The sequence below is a fragment of the Alosa pseudoharengus genome, unplaced genomic scaffold, assembly GCF_046254945.1.
Source record: "Alosa pseudoharengus isolate Yale_2024_CS ecotype anadromous, Long Island Sound unplaced genomic scaffold, YU_APseudo_1.1 YU_APseudo_1.1_scf_1, whole genome shotgun sequence".
Taxonomy (NCBI): Eukaryota; Metazoa; Chordata; class Actinopteri; order Clupeiformes; family Clupeidae; genus Alosa; species Alosa pseudoharengus.
Window position 1 is genome coordinate 55,651,576 of NW_027468564.1, and position 21,121 is coordinate 55,672,696.

General features: G+C 41.2%; 1 protein-coding gene across 4 annotated transcripts; it reads left to right on the plus strand.

Moving 5' to 3' along the window:
* Positions 1–1,872: 1,872 nt before the first annotated feature.
* Positions 1,873–14,233, plus strand: LOC143133886 (E3 ubiquitin/ISG15 ligase TRIM25-like). 4 transcript variants are annotated; one of them, XM_076293827.1, is made up of 13 exons: positions 1,873–2,646; positions 3,066–3,161; positions 3,418–3,651; positions 4,901–5,069; positions 5,172–5,207; positions 5,320–5,403; positions 5,681–5,764; positions 6,061–6,144; positions 6,404–6,451; positions 6,567–6,590; positions 9,358–9,441; positions 9,937–10,002; positions 10,177–14,233. In XM_076293827.1, exons 1-13 carry the CDS (start codon positions 2,059–2,061, stop codon positions 10,707–10,709), a joined length of 2,130 nt encoding a protein of 709 aa, XP_076149942.1. In that variant the 5' UTR covers positions 1,873–2,058; the 3' UTR covers positions 10,710–14,233. The 4 variants fall into 4 exon arrangements, with proteins under 4 accessions (XP_076149942.1, XP_076149933.1, XP_076149952.1 ...); XM_076293818.1 differs by having other exon boundaries at positions 1,876–2,646; positions 9,934–10,002; XM_076293837.1 differs by lacking the exon at positions 5,320–5,403 and having other exon boundaries at positions 1,879–2,646; positions 9,934–10,002.
* The last annotated feature ends 6,888 nt before the right edge of the window (positions 14,234–21,121 follow it).

The window sequence follows — 21,121 nt, forward strand, 5'->3', positions numbered from 1 at the left end:
CAATCTGTCCATTTCTTTCCACAAAACTCGCCAGAAGTAATCATTTAAGGGGTTATTTTTCATTTTTTTCTACTGAGCTACTACCTTTTTCAGGTGGGCAGGGGGGCCCTTTTCATGTCTTTGCCCAGGGGCCCAGTGGCTCATAATCCTTCCATGCCACGGGGTTAAAACAATGGTCTTGTTTTCAAGTGCAATCAATAATTTAATTGTACATTTTGAAGAAATTTAAATCAGGGATTATACTGTACATAGCAAAAAAGTCAGGGGACAGACATTTTTAAAATTAGGTTTAGGAAAAAATTTAACGCACACGCACTATGACTTCACAAAATCTCACTCCAGCCAATCACCCAAAGTTGGCAACCCTGGATATGCAAACACTGCATTTTTGCGCATGAGTCATGACCCATGCAATCTTGACATTTGACCCACAACCTTGAGTAACCTACCTTCAGTTCAGGTTCTATATAGTGAGTTGGACCAAATTGGACCAATATTGATGTCCCTGTGGTTCTGAGAGATCTGTGATTTTCTCCTTGAAGGATTGACATTGTAGACACACAAAATTCTTAATCAACATAAAATGACTGTTTCAGTGATAGCCTAAATATGCCTTCGCTATATTCCTCACGTGGCCCTTTTTCAGGCTAATTCACTTAGATTATTGGCAGAATAAGATTAATTCAAACGCCAGAAAAGCTGAAATCCATCCTACAACTATTGCCCTAATACGCTTTGATTTACTATGATCTAGTATTCTTGGGTTTTGTTCATGTAAAACAACGTTGAATTACCCCTGTGTATGAACTGTTCAACTCTGGTTGCTCAACATTGTGTATCTATTACACTCTGTGCTCTGTATCAAAAACAAGCACGCGCCCTGAGTTCAGGCAGGGTTAATAATTCCTGATTGCGCGCAGCTGCGTGGCAGCAGAGAATGTCTAATAAGGGGAGAACCTTCACTCTCGGAACTCTTCGGGTGTGGTACTGCATCTAGGGGCGCTCACGGGCGAGTCCAGAATGAATGGAGGTCTATGGAGCTGTACCCCTCAAAATCCACTTTTCTCGGGATATAATTTTTTTTCAAGTAATTTGAATATTGTATTCGAAAGGGGAGGCAAAGACAATACACTTGGTTGAGTATTATATTTTTTAAAATCACTTAATTGTTCTAAAAAGCCTTTCAAACGTGCCAATGACGTCATTCATTAGCATGATCATAGCATAGCATAGCATCAATGCTAGCGTGTTATGGGCAACAACGACCCAACCTGTAAGAAAACGAAAGGACATGACTCCCGGATTATTTCACTTTTGATTGAAAATCCATATCCATTTTGCGAAAAATAAAATAAAATCTGAGGGTTTCAGTTGTTAAATAGGTGAAAACAACAAATGTAGCCATGTAGCTCCATAGGACCCCATGTATTTTGGACTCGCCCGCGATCGCCATCTAGGTGAACTCTGGTGAACTGCAGCCAAATTCGGTTTGTATGGGATTAATAGAGTGGGGAGGCTCTCCTTAGAAGGGCTCTGGTGGCAGGCAGTGTAAATTCAGCTAGCAGCGCTGCAGAATCTTTGGTTCAGACTACCTTAAATTACTTGTCATCTGGGAGTAGGCTATCCACCTCCTGTAGCGTTAGTCCGTAGTTTGAGACTTCATTATTATAACTTCACGAGGTAAGTTAAAATACATAATAGCGCTGATGTTTGCTGAATTAACAAGTAGCCTTATATTGTGGGCAATTCAATATTTAGCTTCTAGCCTGACGTGAATGATTCCGTTTGGGGTAACGTTAACCTTAGTTTGATATTCGTTATTTAGAATTTAAGGGAGGTTACATGGGCTATTATTTTAGTCGTGTTGGAATTTTGTTATGTATATCTTTTGTTAATGTTTTTCTCCATATAATCAAATCTATAACTCTGTCACTTCCGTAGCCAATATCTTATCGTTCAGTTAAGTTTCGTTTTTGAGTTAAGTTTCATTTCTCTCCTTACGTTCAGACGCACGCACGCACGCACGCACTGAAGACAGCAAAGAAGACGCGCACAACAATGGCTGACGATATGCCGTCTCTGCTCAGCCTGGAGGAAGAGCTCACGTGCAGTATCTGCTTGTGTACTTTTGAAAACCCCGTCACTCTCCCCTGTGGTCATAACTTCTGTCAAGGCTGTTTGGATGAGACCTGGAAAGAAAGTTTCCTCCTATTCTGCCCTCAGTGCAGGCACCACTACCCTAGCAAGCCCGAGCTGAAGAAAAACACAGTCCTAAGCACTGTTGCTAACACCTTCAAAATGAAGTCCTCGTCATCGGGGTCCATGGATACACTAGTCACGATGAAAGAACCACAAGTTACCAAATGTGACACATGCATGGAAGTGAAAGCATTTAAAACCTGCCTTACATGCATGGCCTCGTTCTGTATAGAACATGTGAAACCGCACGAGGAAAATCCTATTTTCCGCGCGCACCAACTGACGGATCCGTTAGGAGACCTGCAGGAGCGGATTTGCCAGGACCATTGCAAGATCATGGAGTTCTACTGCAAGAAACATGAGTGCAGCATCTGCAGCAACTGCCTGCAGCAGGTGCATCGAGGTTGCGACTACACCACCCCACAGGACAGACGGACACAGAAAGAGGTCTGTCACTTGGTTAATTAAAATAAAATAAAAAATACAAGGCGAATCTTCTATTTTGAGTTTAAGGATGCAGTAGCCTAAAAGCCAAGTGAAGTATAGTCTACTGTAGGGACCTTCTCAAGTGAAATGATGATACTTTCAAGCATCAAGCTTCATATAACTAGAACCGGTGTGGTACAACACCTTGGATTTCACATGAACATGGCAAAATGTTTCTATATTTACATAATTTCACTCACTTCACAAATTCAAGCACACACAATTGAAGTGTCTGTTGAAACATCTATGCTACATAAGCATGTTTGCAACTAATGCATATTCCATTTGTGTAAGGCTGATAAGGCCACACACCAGGAATAACAAGGTAAATAAGTGTATATGATTATCATTGATTGTTGCATTTCTCTGTTCATTCCTAGTCTGAGATGAGGGGTATGTTGAGTCAACTGGATCGAAAGATTGAGAAGAACAACATTGTTATGGCCCAAATGAGGCAGCAACAGTTGCAGCTAGAGGTAAGTCAATACTGACCAGACGAATGTATACAGTATGTTTAAAGATAAACAAAATCCACCTGCTAGAAAATTGTGGGATTATTTTGTCTAGGATAACACATCACTGCAAATTTGAATGTCACTCAGCAATTGTAGGATGACATCAGAAAAATATGCAGTGGTCTCTTAATTTTTTACATTTTTCAATTTCCATACCTGTTTATGTTCAAAGATAAACAAAATCCACCTGCCAGTAAACTGAAATTGTTTTGTCTAGGATGATGCGGTTGCTCGTAAGACTGAGGTGAGCGCAGAGTATCAGTTCATAAGGAATCTGATCGACATGGACGAGCGGAATGCCCTGAAAGCTGTGGATAAGGACTTGGAGAGTGGTCAGACCAAGCTCCAGTCTCTATCAAAGAAGTTTGGCCAGAATGTGGAGAAGATGAACCAAACCAAAGCAGAGCTCAACGGCCTTCTGTCAAAAGCAGATTCGTTGTCCTTCCTGCAGGTATGCAAGACTGGCTAACACCTGACCGCTTCTCAAATCTCAAGTCAGATTGAGAATGGGTTTGGACACTCTTCATTCACTTCCGATTTCCAATTGGAATTAAACTTAAACTGGTACATTATACTCCCATTCATGACCCATTCTTTTTGGAAGTATGGCAAACACATCTTTCTTGTAAACTAAGGTTTTAAATGCAGTTGTTTACTCAATTCCAAAGAAAATACATGACCATAACACTGATGCCATTGCACTGCTAACTATACCCCTCTGTCTGTCATCATATAAACCCCGCTCCATGCCGGATAAGCGGTTGTGATTAGTTCTATTTTTTTGGTTTGATTAAAAAATCTGCTTCAGCAATGAGTCTCCAGATGGGCCTGCAGAGCAAATTCAAATTTGCTTACATGTTTGTCTGGGTTCAACCCACCTACAGTATGTATATGTGGCATCAAATCAGAAGAGAAATTATACTCATTTGTGATATGTAGTCAGTAAGGGATAATGGACGACACGGTGGTCTGTTCACAGAAGTTAATGCACGGTCGAGGTTGTAAAACGGCCCCGACGCGAAGCGGAGCGTAAGTGCATTAACTTCTGTGAACAGACCACCGTGGAGTCCATTATCCCGCTTATTCCACTGTTACCACTTGCGTTGTGCTAATTTCCCGTTACAATTTAAACGTTTTAATCGCCGTCTTGTTTAAACTGTCTTGTAGAACTACTTTCTTCCGACACATATCACCTAATTTCTCAACTTGCAGGACAAACTGCCGTTACTAGTTCTAAATGGATGGTTGCTACGGCCAAAGGCCAGTCGTTAGTTCTATTTCTCCCGTTGTCAAGCGGGCGTGTCCCAAGATTCTGATGAACTTCAGCTTTGAAACATCGCTATTTTACTTAGCCTGCTGTCATCCATCTAGCTAAAAGCCACCTCCGTCATATGCTACAATGTTGCAATGTTCTGAACGTCTGCATTTTACAGCTCGGATGCAACGTGACCGTTCATTTAAACTTCACAACGAGTTCGGCGAATTAATATACAAGTGTGATACGGCCAAAAAAATGGATCTTCATAGGTGTGCAAATAACATACGGTTAATGGTCGTTCTAAATTACGTAGGACAATGGGAAATTCAACCAAGCAGTGGAATAATGTAATATAATGTAGCCATGAAATTGTAGTGTGTGAAATGTGATGAATTTGTCTATCTTTTTTTTTACATATTATTTAAACCATCTTTTTTCATAGGCTTCAGTCCAACTGCCTCCCAATGCCAAATTTGACCCCTACTGCCCCCGTATAAACTTGGACTCCAAAGCTGTGATGGCCTATCACTCCTCTGCTGTTGCTGTGAAGGAGCTACTGAATAAAGTTCTGAGTGCACCAGTAGAAAACCGAATCTCACTTCTTAAACCAGGTGTGTGTGCGAGTGTATACATTTATACTTCAGATGTCAGTTGAACAGCATGTGATGCCATATTCTGCATGCCTTTACACATTCTAATATTCCATTTGACAGAGTTTGAGAAACGGGTTCTTGGTGAACCCTGTCCAGGTGAACTATGCTCCCATTCATGTTATGTATTTTTATTTGGGGGGAAAAAATCAGAATGTTGAATATCTTTTCTGATATTTTAATTTTATTTATACTTTTCTGGGCTTTTCAGATGGAAAGCAGCCACCATTCTCTGTCCCACATCCTCCTGTCCCATTTTTTTATCTGGGAGGCGGGCCACTCCAATCACTTGCCTGTGTGTTTTGCCTGCCCGCTTCTCATTGAAAATGAATTGAATACTAGCGTGTAGCGCTTCTCATTGAAAATTAATTGAATACTAGCGTGTAGCGCTTCTCATGTGAAAAGCTCTGTAACCCACTGATTGCGCTTTTGAGATGACTGGTCAAATCTGGTGATTGTGCTGTGTGATTACCCTCTGATTTATGGCAGGCATAATATTAGACAGAAGTTTTAGGTCTGTTTTAGATCTAGTTTTTGTTTCATGATCAGCTAATGGCTCTTCTTCCCCTCAGGCGCCTCAGGCAGCGGTCAGTTCCCAGATATGGCCCCTCTTATGGGCGTTATACCAGATGTGACGCGCATGCCCCGTGACATGAGTGTGTACTTTCTCTTATGTCTCTTTGTAACCAAGAACTGCAATCGAAATAGTTTTCATTTCAGTTTCACATACATAACACCTTATTTTAATACACTGCAGAACCTCTTTACCTCATACAGTGGGTTAAATCAATGCAGTAACCAATTACATGCTAATATTGTAGCAGCACTTTGTGGAGAATGTTAGAATGTACATTGTGAATGTACATGGAAGCTGATGCAAGTTATTGATGAAAATCAGTTGTGGTGGGTCCTACATTCACTGTCCTTACTGGCTACTCGTTCGTCTCCTCAGATTTCCCTTCCAGGAACATCAGATCACCCAGTCCGGGTGCTCCCCTCAGACCAGGTGGACAGAAATGGAAACCAGCGCATTCAAGTATGTTATGAAAAAAGAAAGCCACCATGCAGTTCAATGTGTGCATGTTAGAATGGCTGACAGAGGGGCCTGAGAGGAGCACGAGTCAGATCATTTAAAAAGTTCTATGAAATGGGAGTAATTAACCAGCAGGGATGGTTGTCAGCAGCTCATAAGATGCTGTATAAATTGGCATGTTTTAAGGATGGTTGGTTTTCTCTTGTCATCACATAACCAGATTCACATTAATCACCGTCTGATGCCTTTCTTGCTGTTTCAGACAAGAAGCCAGAACACACGAAGAGTCAAAAGGACGCAAAGGGAGACAGTAAGACCTCAGCATCTTGTACACCATTCTGTCTATAATTATTCATACTTAATGCCTCTGACTTTGCGGCATTGCAGCATTCTTAAATGATTCTTTTTCTTTGGACATTTTGCAGAATCAGACCGTCAACGTGACAAAGGTAAGTCTGGCAATCTGTGTTGTAAGTAGTTAAAGCAGAGACTTTCTAATGTGGAGACACAGCACTCAAAAAATACTCCATAGAAATGCATGGGGCTAGTTTGTCACGCCAATATGGCCGTTGTCTACACATATCTCACCCCTTCCTCGGCAAAATGTCGACATGTGAATACATTGAGCCAATCATGTGTTGTGATCTCGCCGCTGGAGCAAGATTGGTGTCGTGAAGCCTTGCGCACGCGCATTTCTGCTGAATAGGATGCCCGACGAGTGCCCATAAAGCGTTGTCATATGGCCGCCGAGTGGAGGGACTTGCCTAAAAGGACTTTGGTTAAAGGTACCATCTCTAATTACGACTGGGGATGGAAATCACGATTGCCAGAAACGGAGTTCCAGCACCAAACCCAAAGTCCTCTGGCCCCAACTTATAGTCGTTCATTACACACATTGTTTCTAAATAAAAACCATTACGGCAATACATATGACAATACATGGATTCACTTCATGAATTAAAATCCCATGACCATCATGCTATAGTTTCCAGCAGAGATAATGGACAACTCGAGGATTGAGCACAATGGCTCATGCATCCCTTAGTCTTTCCTGCTATTGGATGCAGCATCATCACATGATGTTGTTTATATGTCAGCACTATTCTCTGCAGAATATCCACATCACACAGGCTATGCATATCACACAGGCTATGCATATCACACAGACTATACAGATCACATAGGCTACACATATCACACAAGCCAGTGGTTCCCAAACTTTTAACAGGCATGTACCCCCTGAGACATTATGATCTTCCGGAGTATCCCCAACACCACCAATTGTTAACAAGTTTTTTTTTAAATTGTTTTATTAATATTTATTTTCATAAATTTTGTCGAATAGTGAATAGGATCATAAACATACAAATCTCATCAATAGTCAACATATGATAGGCCTACAAATGTGCTGAATATAATGATTTTAAATAGATCTGCACCTAATCTCACACACAATCGTCTTGTTGAATGCAGTGATCTTATCTGCTAGGTGCTTGTCTTTGCCTTGTAACTGGAGATTTAACTCATTGAGCTTTCCAAATATATCGCCAAGATATATTGCGCATCGGGTGCTACCTGGGCCTAGGCTACAGATAAAAAAATAAATAAAAAAAACAATTGTTTTTCACGTCAGTTCGCGCCCCACCTGGCATGTCTACGCAACCCACAGTTTGAGAAACTCTGTTTTACCCTCTATGTCTCCACTCTCGAATATTTTGTTAAAGGAACACGCCACCCAATGTCAATAGTAATATATGTTCTTACCTTAACTTTCACGAGTTGAGTCATACCTCTCCCGTGTCGGTACGTGCACTCAAAAGCTCTGGTGCGCGGCTGGACTGTGTTAGCATGTTGCTATGCTAGCGGGCTTTGACGGTAACTAAGCGTAGAAGTAATCAAAAACATCCACGTTTTCCCCGACTTAAATACAGTTGCACGAGTAGTTGATAGAAATGCTACGGCCACGCAACATGAAACGTGGCGATTTTCCAAGCGAATAAACCGGAGAACTACAATGTGTGGCGCAATAGCACTTGGAGTACTTCGACCTAGCGTAGTAGTATTGTTAACACCTAATTGTAGATACTATCCACCACAGAGTTTAGAATCCATGCTTGATCGACCCCTCAGCCTCCCCCTCCCCTCTGAGCGAGAGAGAGGCACACACACTAGAGATGCGCTGATGGGCTATTATTTCAACCATAACTGCATAGCAAAACTTATCATCCATCAGCACCAAATTTTTTTGACCAATTTTCAAAACCGCACCCGCCCACCATCCGCTGGTTGTTTTAATTTAGGCTATGATTTAGCGCTGCTGACGTGAGGCTAGAAAGCCCTTGCCTGTTCTAGAAAGACTGATCCAATGCAGCAAATATATTAAAAGGCTCAAGTCGTACATTGGCTATGTTGTAGCCTATCCCCAGAATATCAGCAGCAAACTCAGTCTCTGTCTCGCAAAACACTCTCCAAATAAAACGCACATTGGCCTTATGCCTATTCTGCCAGCTTGTGAAATTAGCCTATAAAACTCGTGCAACTGTATTTAAGTCGGGGAAAACGTGGATGTTTTTGATTACTTCTACGCTTAGTTACCGTCAAAGCCCGCTAGCATAGCAACATGCTAACACAGTCCAGCCGCGCACCAGAGCGTTTGAGTGCACGTACCGACACGGGAGAGGTATGACTCAACTCGTGAAAGTTAAGGTAAGAACATATATTACTACTGACATTGGGTGGCGTGTTCCTTTAATGCGGAGGAAATAAGTTTTTAATGTGCAGTGCAAATGCGGAAGTTAAGTTACCAACGTGGGATAGAGAAAACGTTTGAAAAGGCATATGACTTAGATCTTTTTTCGCGTACCCCCTGAAATCAGTCCACGTACCCCTGGGGGTACGCGTACCCCAGTTTGACAACCGTGGACATAGGCTACACATATCACATAGTCACTTGTCTGCCTCAGGGAAAGCCCTCACTAGCACAGTGGATTTGGCACTTTCGGTCTTTATTAGAGAACCGCCCATGTAGTCAGGAAGTTGGATGTGCAGAAATGTGTGTTTCATTAATGAGATACTCAAACACTGAAAAGCCACACCAGGGAATTTTACTTGGGACTTAGAGTGGGAACCCTGACATGATTAAACAGCTTTGTGGATCAGGCTGAACCATGAGAGATTTGTGTCTGATTGATGCGTGTGTCCCTCCACTACCTGTAGATCCTGGAAAGAAGCCTTCCAAACCTGCCGGTGGGTTCCCCAAGAACCCAAGTGAATTCTGTAAAGGTCCACCTGCTAATGATGGTATGTCCGACCCTTGCAATGTCAAATTTTATCAATCTCTTTTTCAAGCATTATGGTCTTGTACCCCTGAATTAGTTTTTTTAACAATGTGGCACTTTCATCTATTGTTGTCTACAGTAGTTCTATTGATGCAAACAATTCTATCACTTTCCCACAACAGTTCAAATGGTCAGCTGTTTTTATTTCCTGAATCTAAGGTTGAGCCAGTTTATCTGGAAATAACGGATGTCTAGTTGGTAGACTTTTGCCAAAAAAAACACTAAGACAGCAGTGTGTGAACTGTGAAGTGATTTCTTAGCCATTAATCAAACAGTTTTGTTCTGCTGTAGTTCTACCATTTAGACTGTGTTGTTCAGAGTTCTGACAGTCATGCTTCCATTGTGGAAAGCTCACTTGAGGTGGCTGAAAAGTTGACCCTGACCATGTTTAGTTTACAGACTATTGTAAAAGGTCTTTTATTGGGTTTCTTGACTACTGTTATTCTCTCTGCAGCAGATACACAAGGTGTGACACTTCCTCGTGACGTCTCAACTGCTGTGAAAAGGAATGAACTCCTTCAATGTAAGTTGAGAAGACGATACTTATAGTGTGCCAGTTGTGTGTGCCAGTGTATGCCAGTTGTGTGCTATGGGCATCATGGAAAACGGCACAGAGAAGCAAATTTCAACCTCTGAGGGCTCAGTAGTTGTTCACTAACCCCACCCACCCACCCCCTCTATGTTGCTGGCTCTGCAGTTGGCACCGTTCTCAAGCTGGACCCCAAAACGGCCCACAAGCGCATCGCCCTCACCGAGGACTTCACCAAAGCGTCGGTGGCCGAGGAGCCGTGCCAGTACCCCGACGGGCCCCAGCGTTTCGGCGTGTGCTCGCAGGTGCTGTGCGCCAAGGGCTTCGCGCAGGGCCGCCACTACTGGGAGGTGAAGATGAGCAGCAACAACTTCTGCGGCCTGGGCCTGGCCTACGGCTCGGTGGACCGCAAGGGCCCCAGCAGCCGGCTGGGCCGCAACGCCCAGTCCTGGTGCGTGGAGTGGTTCAACGTCAAGCTGTCGGCGTGGCATAACAGCACCGAGACGGTGCTGCACAACCCCAACCCCAGCCGCGTGGGCGTGCTGCTGGACTGCGACAGCGGCACCGCCACCTTCTACACGATAGCCGACCGCGCCTACCCCTTCCACACGTTCGTCTTCCCCTTCCAGGAGGCCGTGTACCCAGCCTTCTGGATCTTCTCGGCCGGCTCGTCCATCTCGCTGTGCAAGCTGACCGCCTGAGCTCAGGTGATGGCCTCTCAGTGGGCACTCTCAATTGTTTGAACGTGCCACTCTGTGAAGTCATGGGGCCCTGCTTTAATGGCTGATAATACAACACAAAAACGTGAAGTAAGCACTTCTAAAATGTTCAACAGTACACTTATTTATGGGGCGAGGGAATCCGCATGTGGCATATTTAGCAGTCTTGAATCACATGAGGAAACTATTTCCTGAAAAACAAATGAATGGGCAGAGTTGGGCTTTTGTTTTGAGAAGAGAAATTGTGCTAAACAATAATGATCTTCACTGCAAACTTTTTCATGCTGCATTCTAGCACATGCTTGGTTTCATGTCAGGCTTAATGAACAAGGAAATAGACTAGTGAAATCCAGTGTAGTACTTCCTATGTGTCTACAGCTTCATCCTGAATGCACTACATGTATAGTAACTTTGCTTCAGCACTTAACAAAATGTGAAAAATTGTCATTGTAATGTAGCCACTGTTAATAGATGTTGGTAAAGTTATATATCACAACTAAAATAATTTAAAATAATTGAATCAGAAATATCAGATGTTTATCTATTATATCTAATGAGTGTATTTAGGTGTTGCCTGTTTTGTCTAATATATATATATATATATATATATATATCATTATCACATATACATACATATATATACATACATACACACACACTACCGGTCAAAAGTTTGGGTCACTTAGAAATGTTGATTCCACTCCATTATAGAAAGAATACTAGCTGAGATCAGTTGCATTGTTTTAATCAGGGCAGCAGGTTTCAGATTACATTATGAGTTTACATAATTGTAAAAGGGTTCTTAAATGTTTTCTCAGTTAGCCTTTTAAAATGATAGCAGATTAGTAAACAGCATGCGCCTTTGGATGAATGGTTGCTGATATTGGTCAATATTATTATATTAAAGATCAGCCATTTCTTTCTACAACAGACGAGAACCCTTTTGCAATTATGTAAGCAGTGCACATAATGTAATCTGAAAACTGCTTCCCTGATTAAAAAAAACAATGCAACTGATCTCAGCTGGTATTCTGTCTATAATGGAATGGAATGGAAATTTCTAAGTGACCCCAAACTTTTGACCAGTGGATTTAGAAAAATTGATTTGGAGCCCTAATTTAAACACTGGGCAAAGTGCAGTCAGTCAGTTAGTCAGTGAGCAAAGTGTCTTGTGGATGAACTAAAGCTATTATGTGGCATGTTAGTGCTTTGACCCAACAATGTTATGCTTTGGATCTGCTTTTGTAAGACCATTGAAATGAGGGCAAAGTGCTGGGTGTTCAGTAGCAGGATATAAAGTCTTTAGATGCATCAGATGTTCTCTAGCCCAATATTGACAGTTGGCTGTTCTAGTCTAGTCATTTTAGGGTGCTCCAATTACAAGTTCTGTGCTTAATGCAAGGAAGCGTTTTGTCATCTACAGTAGTAAGATTGGCACACGGACAGCTTATTTTGTCTTTGAAGCAGATGTGCTAAAGCCAGAGACCTAATAACTATTGGTCTCTTCAGGATATTACTGTGGCCATCTGTGTGCAGAAGCAGTGATGTGTTTCCCAAAACCATAGCTGCTAACCTGTTAGCAACTTAGTTGGCTGGCAATGGGAAATTGCATTGCAACCAACAAGGTTGTTAACTTAGTTAGCAACTATGGTTTTGGGAAACGCACCCCAGAACGGCATCCTTGACAGCCAGCGTGCCTCCAAAAGTGATGCGTTGATCACCTTCCTGTGTGGACCCTGGATGCGTTTCCCAGAAGTGTTATTCTATGAGAGTGACTCTTAACTCCCTGTTGAGTTTTTTTTTTTTAAACTCCCTGTGCTTTTGGAAGTGAGGGAAACGAGGCACCTGATTAACACCTGACTCCTTGTCAGTTGAGATGTGCTGGTGTGCACAGCTGTGCGGTAGCCAGGGGAAAAATCGAATTCTTGTGTCTCTGTCTTGGTGATGGCTTGACCCTTTGTTCTCGTTCAGCTGTACATGTCGGGGGCTAGTCTCCCATTATTCCACACACAGCTGGACAGAGGCTGAGTAAAATAATCAGGACAAATAGATTGAATAATAAAGAGTTGTTGGATTAGTTTTGTTTGATGTTTGTCTTGTTCTGAGGGCCAGTTACACCATGCAGGTACAAGGTCTGTCTGCTCATGTGACCATGTTCCACAGTGGCTGATACGTTTCCTTTAGGACAGCCACTGGCATCAAACATGGATGTAATTTGGGGCGGATCACTCTTGAGATCAAACCTGGGTGTTCTTTGGGACGGATCACTCTTGAGGTTATGCCAGTCTTCACTGCTCCGAGTTCTGTCAGTGGGCCAGGTTAGCTCCTTCTCCTGTTTCCATTTATAGCCAGCCTGTATACAGATCAGCCATTTTAAACATGCCATCGGTACACTTCCTCAAATGTGACATTGCTGTTTTCTGTGGTAAGACCTCAGCTGTTTCTGCACTTACTGATAAAAAAAAACACCACATAAAGTTTACTGCCAAGAACAGTGAGTTGTTTTTTCCAGTAGTACTGCGTTTGGCTTTGGCTGATCTGACAGGCCTGCTCACAGGAGAGGAGACTGCAGCGTGTGGGCAGTTGGATTTCCTGTGGTCACAAGATCGCTCATGTTTGCTACCGTTTCTTATTCAGTAGATCAGATTCTTGTACAACAAATGGAATGCAAACAAATAAAGCTGTGTGCGAAAGAGTACACAAATTGAGAAAGGTTTGTTCTACTCTCGTGCACTTGTTTTCCTGTCTTACATGAACGGGTGCACTCACATTGTGGTTTTGAATAACTTGGTGCTGCAACTGAACAGCAACACATTGAATAGCTTGGTGTTGCAACACATGGTTAAGCAGCTTCTGTGGGCCTATTCATGTAAGGATCGATTTGTTATTCATGTGAAGGTCTAAAACGGCCGAGAGGGTGCGCCTGATGTGCACAGTGCAACCAAGGCTTTGATGCTCTTCTGTGTAACACGATCAGTTTCACAGTTCATACTTGTTCAGTGAGTCCAGATTCGCTAGCTTGTCATTTGCGTGCACCCACACACACACACATCCACATCACACACACACACACACATCTGCTTTTCTTCAGTGAGATGAAGACTGTCCAGCATGTGTGTATATGAAAATGTGTTTTGATTAGTTCCCAAAATGTACATCATTTCTGACATTCATCTTAAACGTACCAAATATATTCATTTACACTGTTGAAACTATCATACCTGTGAAATCCATACCTTGTTAAATACTGTGATGTACACCTGTCTTTGTTCACAATAGTACTAGAATGACCACTGATCCTTGGATCTGTCTGTTTGTTCTTCACTTCTAAATCTGTTGCAGTTGGGTATGTAACCATTATAGCTGAGAAATTGTCTACGTAGTTAAACTATGGTCATGTAATTTTATCTTGTAACTATTAGATTGCTTCCTCCAAAGTAATTGCAGTAATAAAAATGTCTTGTCTTGTCTAAATGTTAGTGTTAAATAAAGGGTGAAATAGAAAACCGTCTGTTTGGTGTTCTTAGTTGTTACATCTTAAGAGCGACTTTTTTTTAATCAAACAGTGGGGCCCACTGGTGGAAACGTACCATCTCAGATTTTTTTCCTTCTTTTTTTCCCCCAATGAGATGAAGAGCAGAGGTCAAATAAGAATATTCATCAGTTTGTTGAGATTAACCCTTCACCAGCTGAGCACACCACACAGTTTTAGGCACTTTTGGCAGCATGCTATTTCAAACCTTTATCTCAAATCTGTAGCTAGAGCCCACGTTTCCGTTGCTGTTCTAGGGCACTTTATCAAGACATCCAAATCACTGAAAGGGAAACCTCACTGACCACCACCAATGAATCACCCACCTGGGTGATGCACAAGCCAATATACACCAGAACACTCACCATATTCTTGATTCTTGAGATAAGGGACAAAACATGTCCCCCATCAAAATGACAATTAAAAAACAAATTATTTCATTTAAAAAGGCTTTAAAAGTTGGATATGAAAGACTTGTGCATGTTTAGACTCTTAGTTTTGGCTATATATATATTATTGCATAGTAATTTCATAAAATACCGGCACTGTACTATGAAAGCCCATGCAAATGACCTCGTCCTCCGCAGAGGTTACAGTATCAAACTGCAAAAATAAAGTGTTTTAAAATGCCCAAATATGATTATGAGGTTAATTGGATGGCTTAATAAAATATCACAAAATACTTAAAGTGAACATTGCATTATTTTATACATTAACAACCGCCTTTCAAAATCTGTCCTCAATTCATGTCAACTCTGTCAGATATTTTTTAAATTCAAAATAAATCAGGCATATTTTGGTCAGCTTTAACCCTGAGGACCCCCTTTGACTTCTTTCTGTTGATGGATGCAGCAGTTCATCACATGGTCTTGTAAGTGTTTTTTAAAAAATAAATATTCAGCAAACAAGTTGAAATCCCTGTGGTCACAGCTTTTATGTTTGAAATAAAAGTTGCTATTTTGGTTTATTTTGGTTTATTTTAGTGGCAGCTGGCAACTGAGGAAAATCAAAATTGCTACCATCTACTACACATGATTAAGTTAAAAAAACATGTTTTGTCAACTCTGTCAGACATCAACTCTGTCAGATATTTTCTCTGACGGTGTTGACATGTAAGCTGACGGAGTGGAAAAGTGCTCCCAAATACTCATTAAGTAATGTATAACAACTACATAACATGATAATATGATCTAAGTATGCATGTTGATTGACTTAAAACATCTTAATATACCCAAATGTCAAATAACTTATAATAATAACTCATAAAAAGTTTTGTTTTTATCTGTACTCTAGGCATGGCTAGACAAAAATTGTCAGTGTAGGAGCAAAAACAAAGACAGTACCAGAGAAAAGGGAGAGAAAGAATTAACAGTGACCCAGAAAGCAGAAGGGACAGTTAGACGGTAAACAGCAGTTAGAAAAGGAGAGACAGAGATGGAAGGACAGGGTCCAAAACAAAAAAGTAAAACAAGTAGAAGAATTAGGACCCAGAGCAAAAACGCACCGCAGAAAGTATTGGAGGAAAGCAAAGAAAAGGTCCAGAGCTATGCAGAATAGATGGCTAAATGAAATAGACACCCCACCAGAATGTCCTCTGGACCAGGCTGTTGAGGAGCCTACTTCAACCCAGCATGCCCTTGCAGCTGAGAGAGAGAGAGGAGAAAAACCAGGAAAAGACATGCATAAAAGCATTGAAAGAAAAGGTTAAGAAATTAACAAAAGAGCAACACAAACTAAGAAAGCAGGAATGGCGGAAAAAGAAGGCTCAAATAGAAAAGTCAAATGTCAAACTAAAAGATAAAATGATTGTAGATTCTCCATGAACAGAAACAGAGAGGATGATAACCGGAAGCCAACACCGGAACTCCAACATTAGGAGATATCTTCTTTTCAGAGCAGGAGAAGGAATTACACAACTCATGTGGCACAGAAACGAGCCATTGAAAAATCAGGTCACAGACAACTGGCATTACACTGCAAAAATTGTGTATCTAATAAAATCTAACCAAGATTATTAATCTTATATCAAGATAAAAAACTAGTTTGTATTGTTTTCAGTATAAAGAGACTTACCTAGCTGCTTTCTCATGAAATCATTTGACTTCATTTAAGAAATGTTTGACTTATTTTAAGACATCTCATCCTGAAAATAAGAAAATTTGGTTCCACAGCTGAGCCGCATAGCAGCTAAAAGCTGCTTCACCATGTTTAGTTCTAACAGTAGGTTTTATGGTTATGGTTATGGTTATGGTTATGGATTTAGCAGACGCCTTTGTCCAAAGCGACATATAAATACAAAACAACATAATAATATTTAAAAATGAACAGGGAACAGATTAAAATCTAGGTCAAATATAGTAAGGAGAATAGTTGTAGTACACAACTTTTACTAGCAGGTTTTTCACCTGGGACCTAAGAGGACGAGAAGGTGTGTACTGCTGAAGCATGTCTGACAGGTATTTAGGTCCTGCTCCATTTACTGATTTATAAACAAGCAATAGTGCTTTAAAGTCAATTCTGTGACTTACTGGAAGCCAGTGCAAGGACTTAAGAATTGGGGTAATGTGGTCAGTTCTTTTAGTTTTTAGAATCCTAGCTGCTGCATTTTGTATCACCTGAAGCTGTTTAATAGTCTTTTTAGGAAGGCCTGTGAACAGTCCATTGCAGTAATCAACCCTGCTGGAGATAAATGCATGAATGAGTTTTTCTAAGTCATATTTTGACATCAGCCCTCTGAGTTTGGCAATATTTTTGAGGTGGTAAAAAGCTGATTTAGTTATCGCTTTCATGTGGCTTCTTCATAGGCTTTGTCAGTTTGGTGTTAGGTACAGACAACTATCATGCTCTTGCAGTGAGCCATTGGATTGCCAATGCTTTCCCCCAGCTACTATTTGTATAAGAGACTGCTCAGAGGAGCAGCAGACTGATGCAAGGGCCAGGAAGAGCCGTCCATTGGCCATGTTGATGCAGGAGATGGAAGACGAGTTGGGAGAAGCAGGGGATTCGGTTAAAGAAATGTAAGATTTGGTGGATGAAATGGAAGAGGAGCCATTGAAAGATCCTGGGGGTGCTACTGTTGATATAATTATCAACAGTTTTGAGACAGGGGATTGGCTGGCAGTGGTGTATGATGATCACTGGTGGTTAGGAAAGTCCATTGATGTAGATATAGAACACCAAGATGTGAAAGTTGAGTTTTCCTTGTGGTCCTACTGACAATTTTCACCCTAAATATGGGAGGAGGGTAGCCTAGAAATCTAGACGTACCCTAGCAGCAGCAAATGTAATTTGCAGCCAGGGTAGTCTAGCAACTCTCTGTTGGCTTGTGAGCTGGAAAAATCAAACTTCGATCAGGCCAATCATATTGTGTGTAGAGTCGGTGGGCGGGCTTAAAATAATGATGACAGAGTTGCGACGGTGCCACGTGAATTCCTTACTACTTGAAAACAAAGAAGATGGGTGCTGTTGCTAGATGTGGCAGGATAGCCACAGCAGTGGAGAAGACGGAGGAGACCAAACAGATTTCAACGAAAGGCTTCGTTTATTTTTTTTCTTTTTCCTCTTTTCTTAAAATCATGCAAATATTTACAGTGTCAACCATGCATGAAAAATACGCAAAACAAAACTGTAGCAAAACAAAAAGTAATAAGCATAAGTAGCCAGGCTAAGTCCTCAGACCCTGAACCACCATCAACCACAATCAATTGACAGACATGTTCCCATCACTACCATCACGGACATAGTGAGGCTCTGGGGCCTAATACAGAGCATTGCTATCCGTAGCCCCACCCCCTGGATAACCCCACTGTCAAAATTAATCAATTAACTAAATAACAACATTACCAAATAACAAATCAAACAAGAAAACACATAATATACAAACACATACAATAATTGACATGTACAAAAACACCTTACTAAACCCCTAAAAATAGCTTTAATTTATTACCCCTAAAACACCCCCATAACAATGGGCTGCCCCACAATGAACCCGGGAAACCCCTCTATTTCTTCCCAATGGAACAGTCCATCTGTGCACGCAACGCGGAAGTAAGTTTTTAAGGGCGGGTGAGTGAATGGCTTACGGAGTTGTGATAGCAAATGTTTAATCAATAAATTACGTTTTTAACAGCCAGTGTGCATTATTTTACTTGTTGATACTAGACAAAGAATATACAGATGAGAAATGAGAATGACAATATATCTTACGTGAATGTTTGAATCAGTGAGCTGCACAAACTATAGCCATCTAGAAATGCTGGTAGGCCTTTCCCTGCACTCTAAAAAACTAAGTTCGGCCCTGTGTAAGTAATCTATGGTAAATGGTGATTAATGACAATGTTAAGAAGATAAACAGTACATACAGTAATGAGAATGAGTAGCGTCAGGACAGGACAGCAGTGATTTAAAGATGCCGGCAAATGGCCGCCTGCGCGCTGCGCTACATGCGCGTGTGCGTCACAGCTCAGTCTGTGACACTAGAAAACAGCGGTCTTTGAATCGCGACTTGAGTTATAAGCTTTTTTTTAAGTTGGCAAAAGTTTGATCAACTAGCTCCACTGGTGGGCAAGCGGGAAAGCGCATGGGACTCTGTTCTGTTACAGAATACATGCCCAAATATGTATTTTGCAACATATTCAATCTGAGTAACGTATTCTGAATACTTGGATTACTTCCGCATTGAATTGCAATGCATGCAGCCATCAAATCCTGCTTAATAAACATGCCTATTCTGGTGTGAAGTGTTAGGCCCACATAGGAGAGTGTAAAGTCAACTAAGCTACCTGATACAAAATAGCAAGGTGACCAGTAAAACTACAGCAGGCGACTATGCTAGGAGGAGGGATGTCTGTTTCTGTCCAGTGAAATATTTTGAAACTGACAGGGACAGCTTGTCCCCTCCAAGCAAGACAGACCAGGGAGCTCTATGCCATAGCCCCTGATGTTATGGAGTTCATAGAGCATAGGCATGTTCAACACCTCTTGTCCAATGCCCAAGTCCCGCAGGTTAAGTATAAGTAAGTATAAGTATATATACTCTTTTGATCCCGTGACAAACTATTATATAAATATCTAATACTTGGCTCTACACCGAAGGCAGTAATGATTTACTTACTTGCTGAGAGAAATTGGAACAAATCATAGAACTTACTTGCCTGAGGTCCTGTAGAAGCTCTTTGTTTGAAGTTTGATACCCTTTCCCTTGATACTGCCATGTCAAATCTAGGTAAATAAAAAACCTGTTCCTTTTCAGGCATGATAGATGAGATCTATGTTTATGATGATATCCAATTCAAATTAATGTACTGTAGTAGGCCTATCGATTTTTTGTTTGTCACTTTTCAAAAGTACTTTTGTCCCTTATCTCAAGAATCAGTGATATATATATATATATATATATATATATATATATATATATATATATATATATATATATATATATATATTTACACACATATACACATACAGCACACACACACATACATACCAGCTTGAGGAGAGTGAGGGAATGAATGGATGGGCCAATGAGCAATGAATGAGTCTTGTCTTGACATACTACATAGCAGCCTTGGTTGAGCGTGGGTTAGCTTAAACGAGTTTAGTCGTTCTTCTGTTATTCTTTGATAAATAAAACATTCCATGCCATGTGTTGATGGTAATTTTGATACCACAGATGAATGAAGACCCAGTAGAATTTGAACCTGTGCGCTCGTTTCGATGCAGAGCATTGTGGCATCTAGAAACGCTATCGTAGGTTGCCTGTGCAAACTGTACCAAAATTAACGTCATCCGTCATCAGTTAAACTCGTAGGCCTATTTAAAAATCAAATGATAATATTACATTGGAGGAATTAAATCAGTGAAAAAGCGTGAGAAAAGGCATGTGCGGTTGAAGGTTGTGTGTCATGGTCTATGTGGGAGACTTGAGAGAGCCCTGTTGAACAGGTTTACCAAGTGGCTGTGACCGATTTATGAACATTTTCCTTGAACCTGGAGAGCTAGTCCGACACAGGCCAGGAGGTAGGCCTACTGGTAGTTTGCAAGCATCCTGTTGCAGACCCAACCTGGATCGGCTCGTTGCAGGCAGGGATGGATTAGCCTACTGATCGGCCTACCGGGCCCTGGCCGAGGGCAGAGACTTTCTAATGAGGAGACACAGCACTCAAAAATCCTCCATAGAAATGCATGGGGTTAGGTTGTAACGCCAATATGGCAGTTATCTACTCTACACATATCCCGCCCCTTCCGCGGCAAAAAAGTCGACGTGAAAACATAGTGCCAATCATGTGTTGTGAATAGACTCAAAGTGTGGTCCGCAAGCTATCCCAAGTGGTCCGCGAGCAGACGTGGTAAAATATACTGGTAATATAGAGGAGTTGTTTGTTATATTGAACCAACTTTAATGTAAATCCAAACAGTTCTATGACACTGCCTATGTAAACTACGTTTAAATCATATGAATCCTCTGACACAATAAGCAAGGTGCAAAGACAATAAGCAAGGTTGTTTAGTGGGCCTATTGTGTAATATATTGTTGAAGTAGGTCTACTTTTTTTTAGCTATTGGTCTGTGAAGTTTTTTTTATTGGTTAAGTGGTCCTTGGTCTGAAAAAGTTTGAGAAACACTGGACTACATCGTGCCAATCATGTGTTGTGATCTCAGCGCTGGAGCAAGGTTTGTGTCGTGAAGCTTAGCGCACACTTAAAAATGGGTTCTTGTATAATCTGTATAATGTGATTAGATATTGTTGTTAATAATGACATCTTTAAATTTGCTCGTCTAGTTCTATCCCTGGGCCCTTGTCCACACTTTTCAATATGCAGTGGGTGGAGTTAGGCTCAGAATGATTTTATCATTTTAC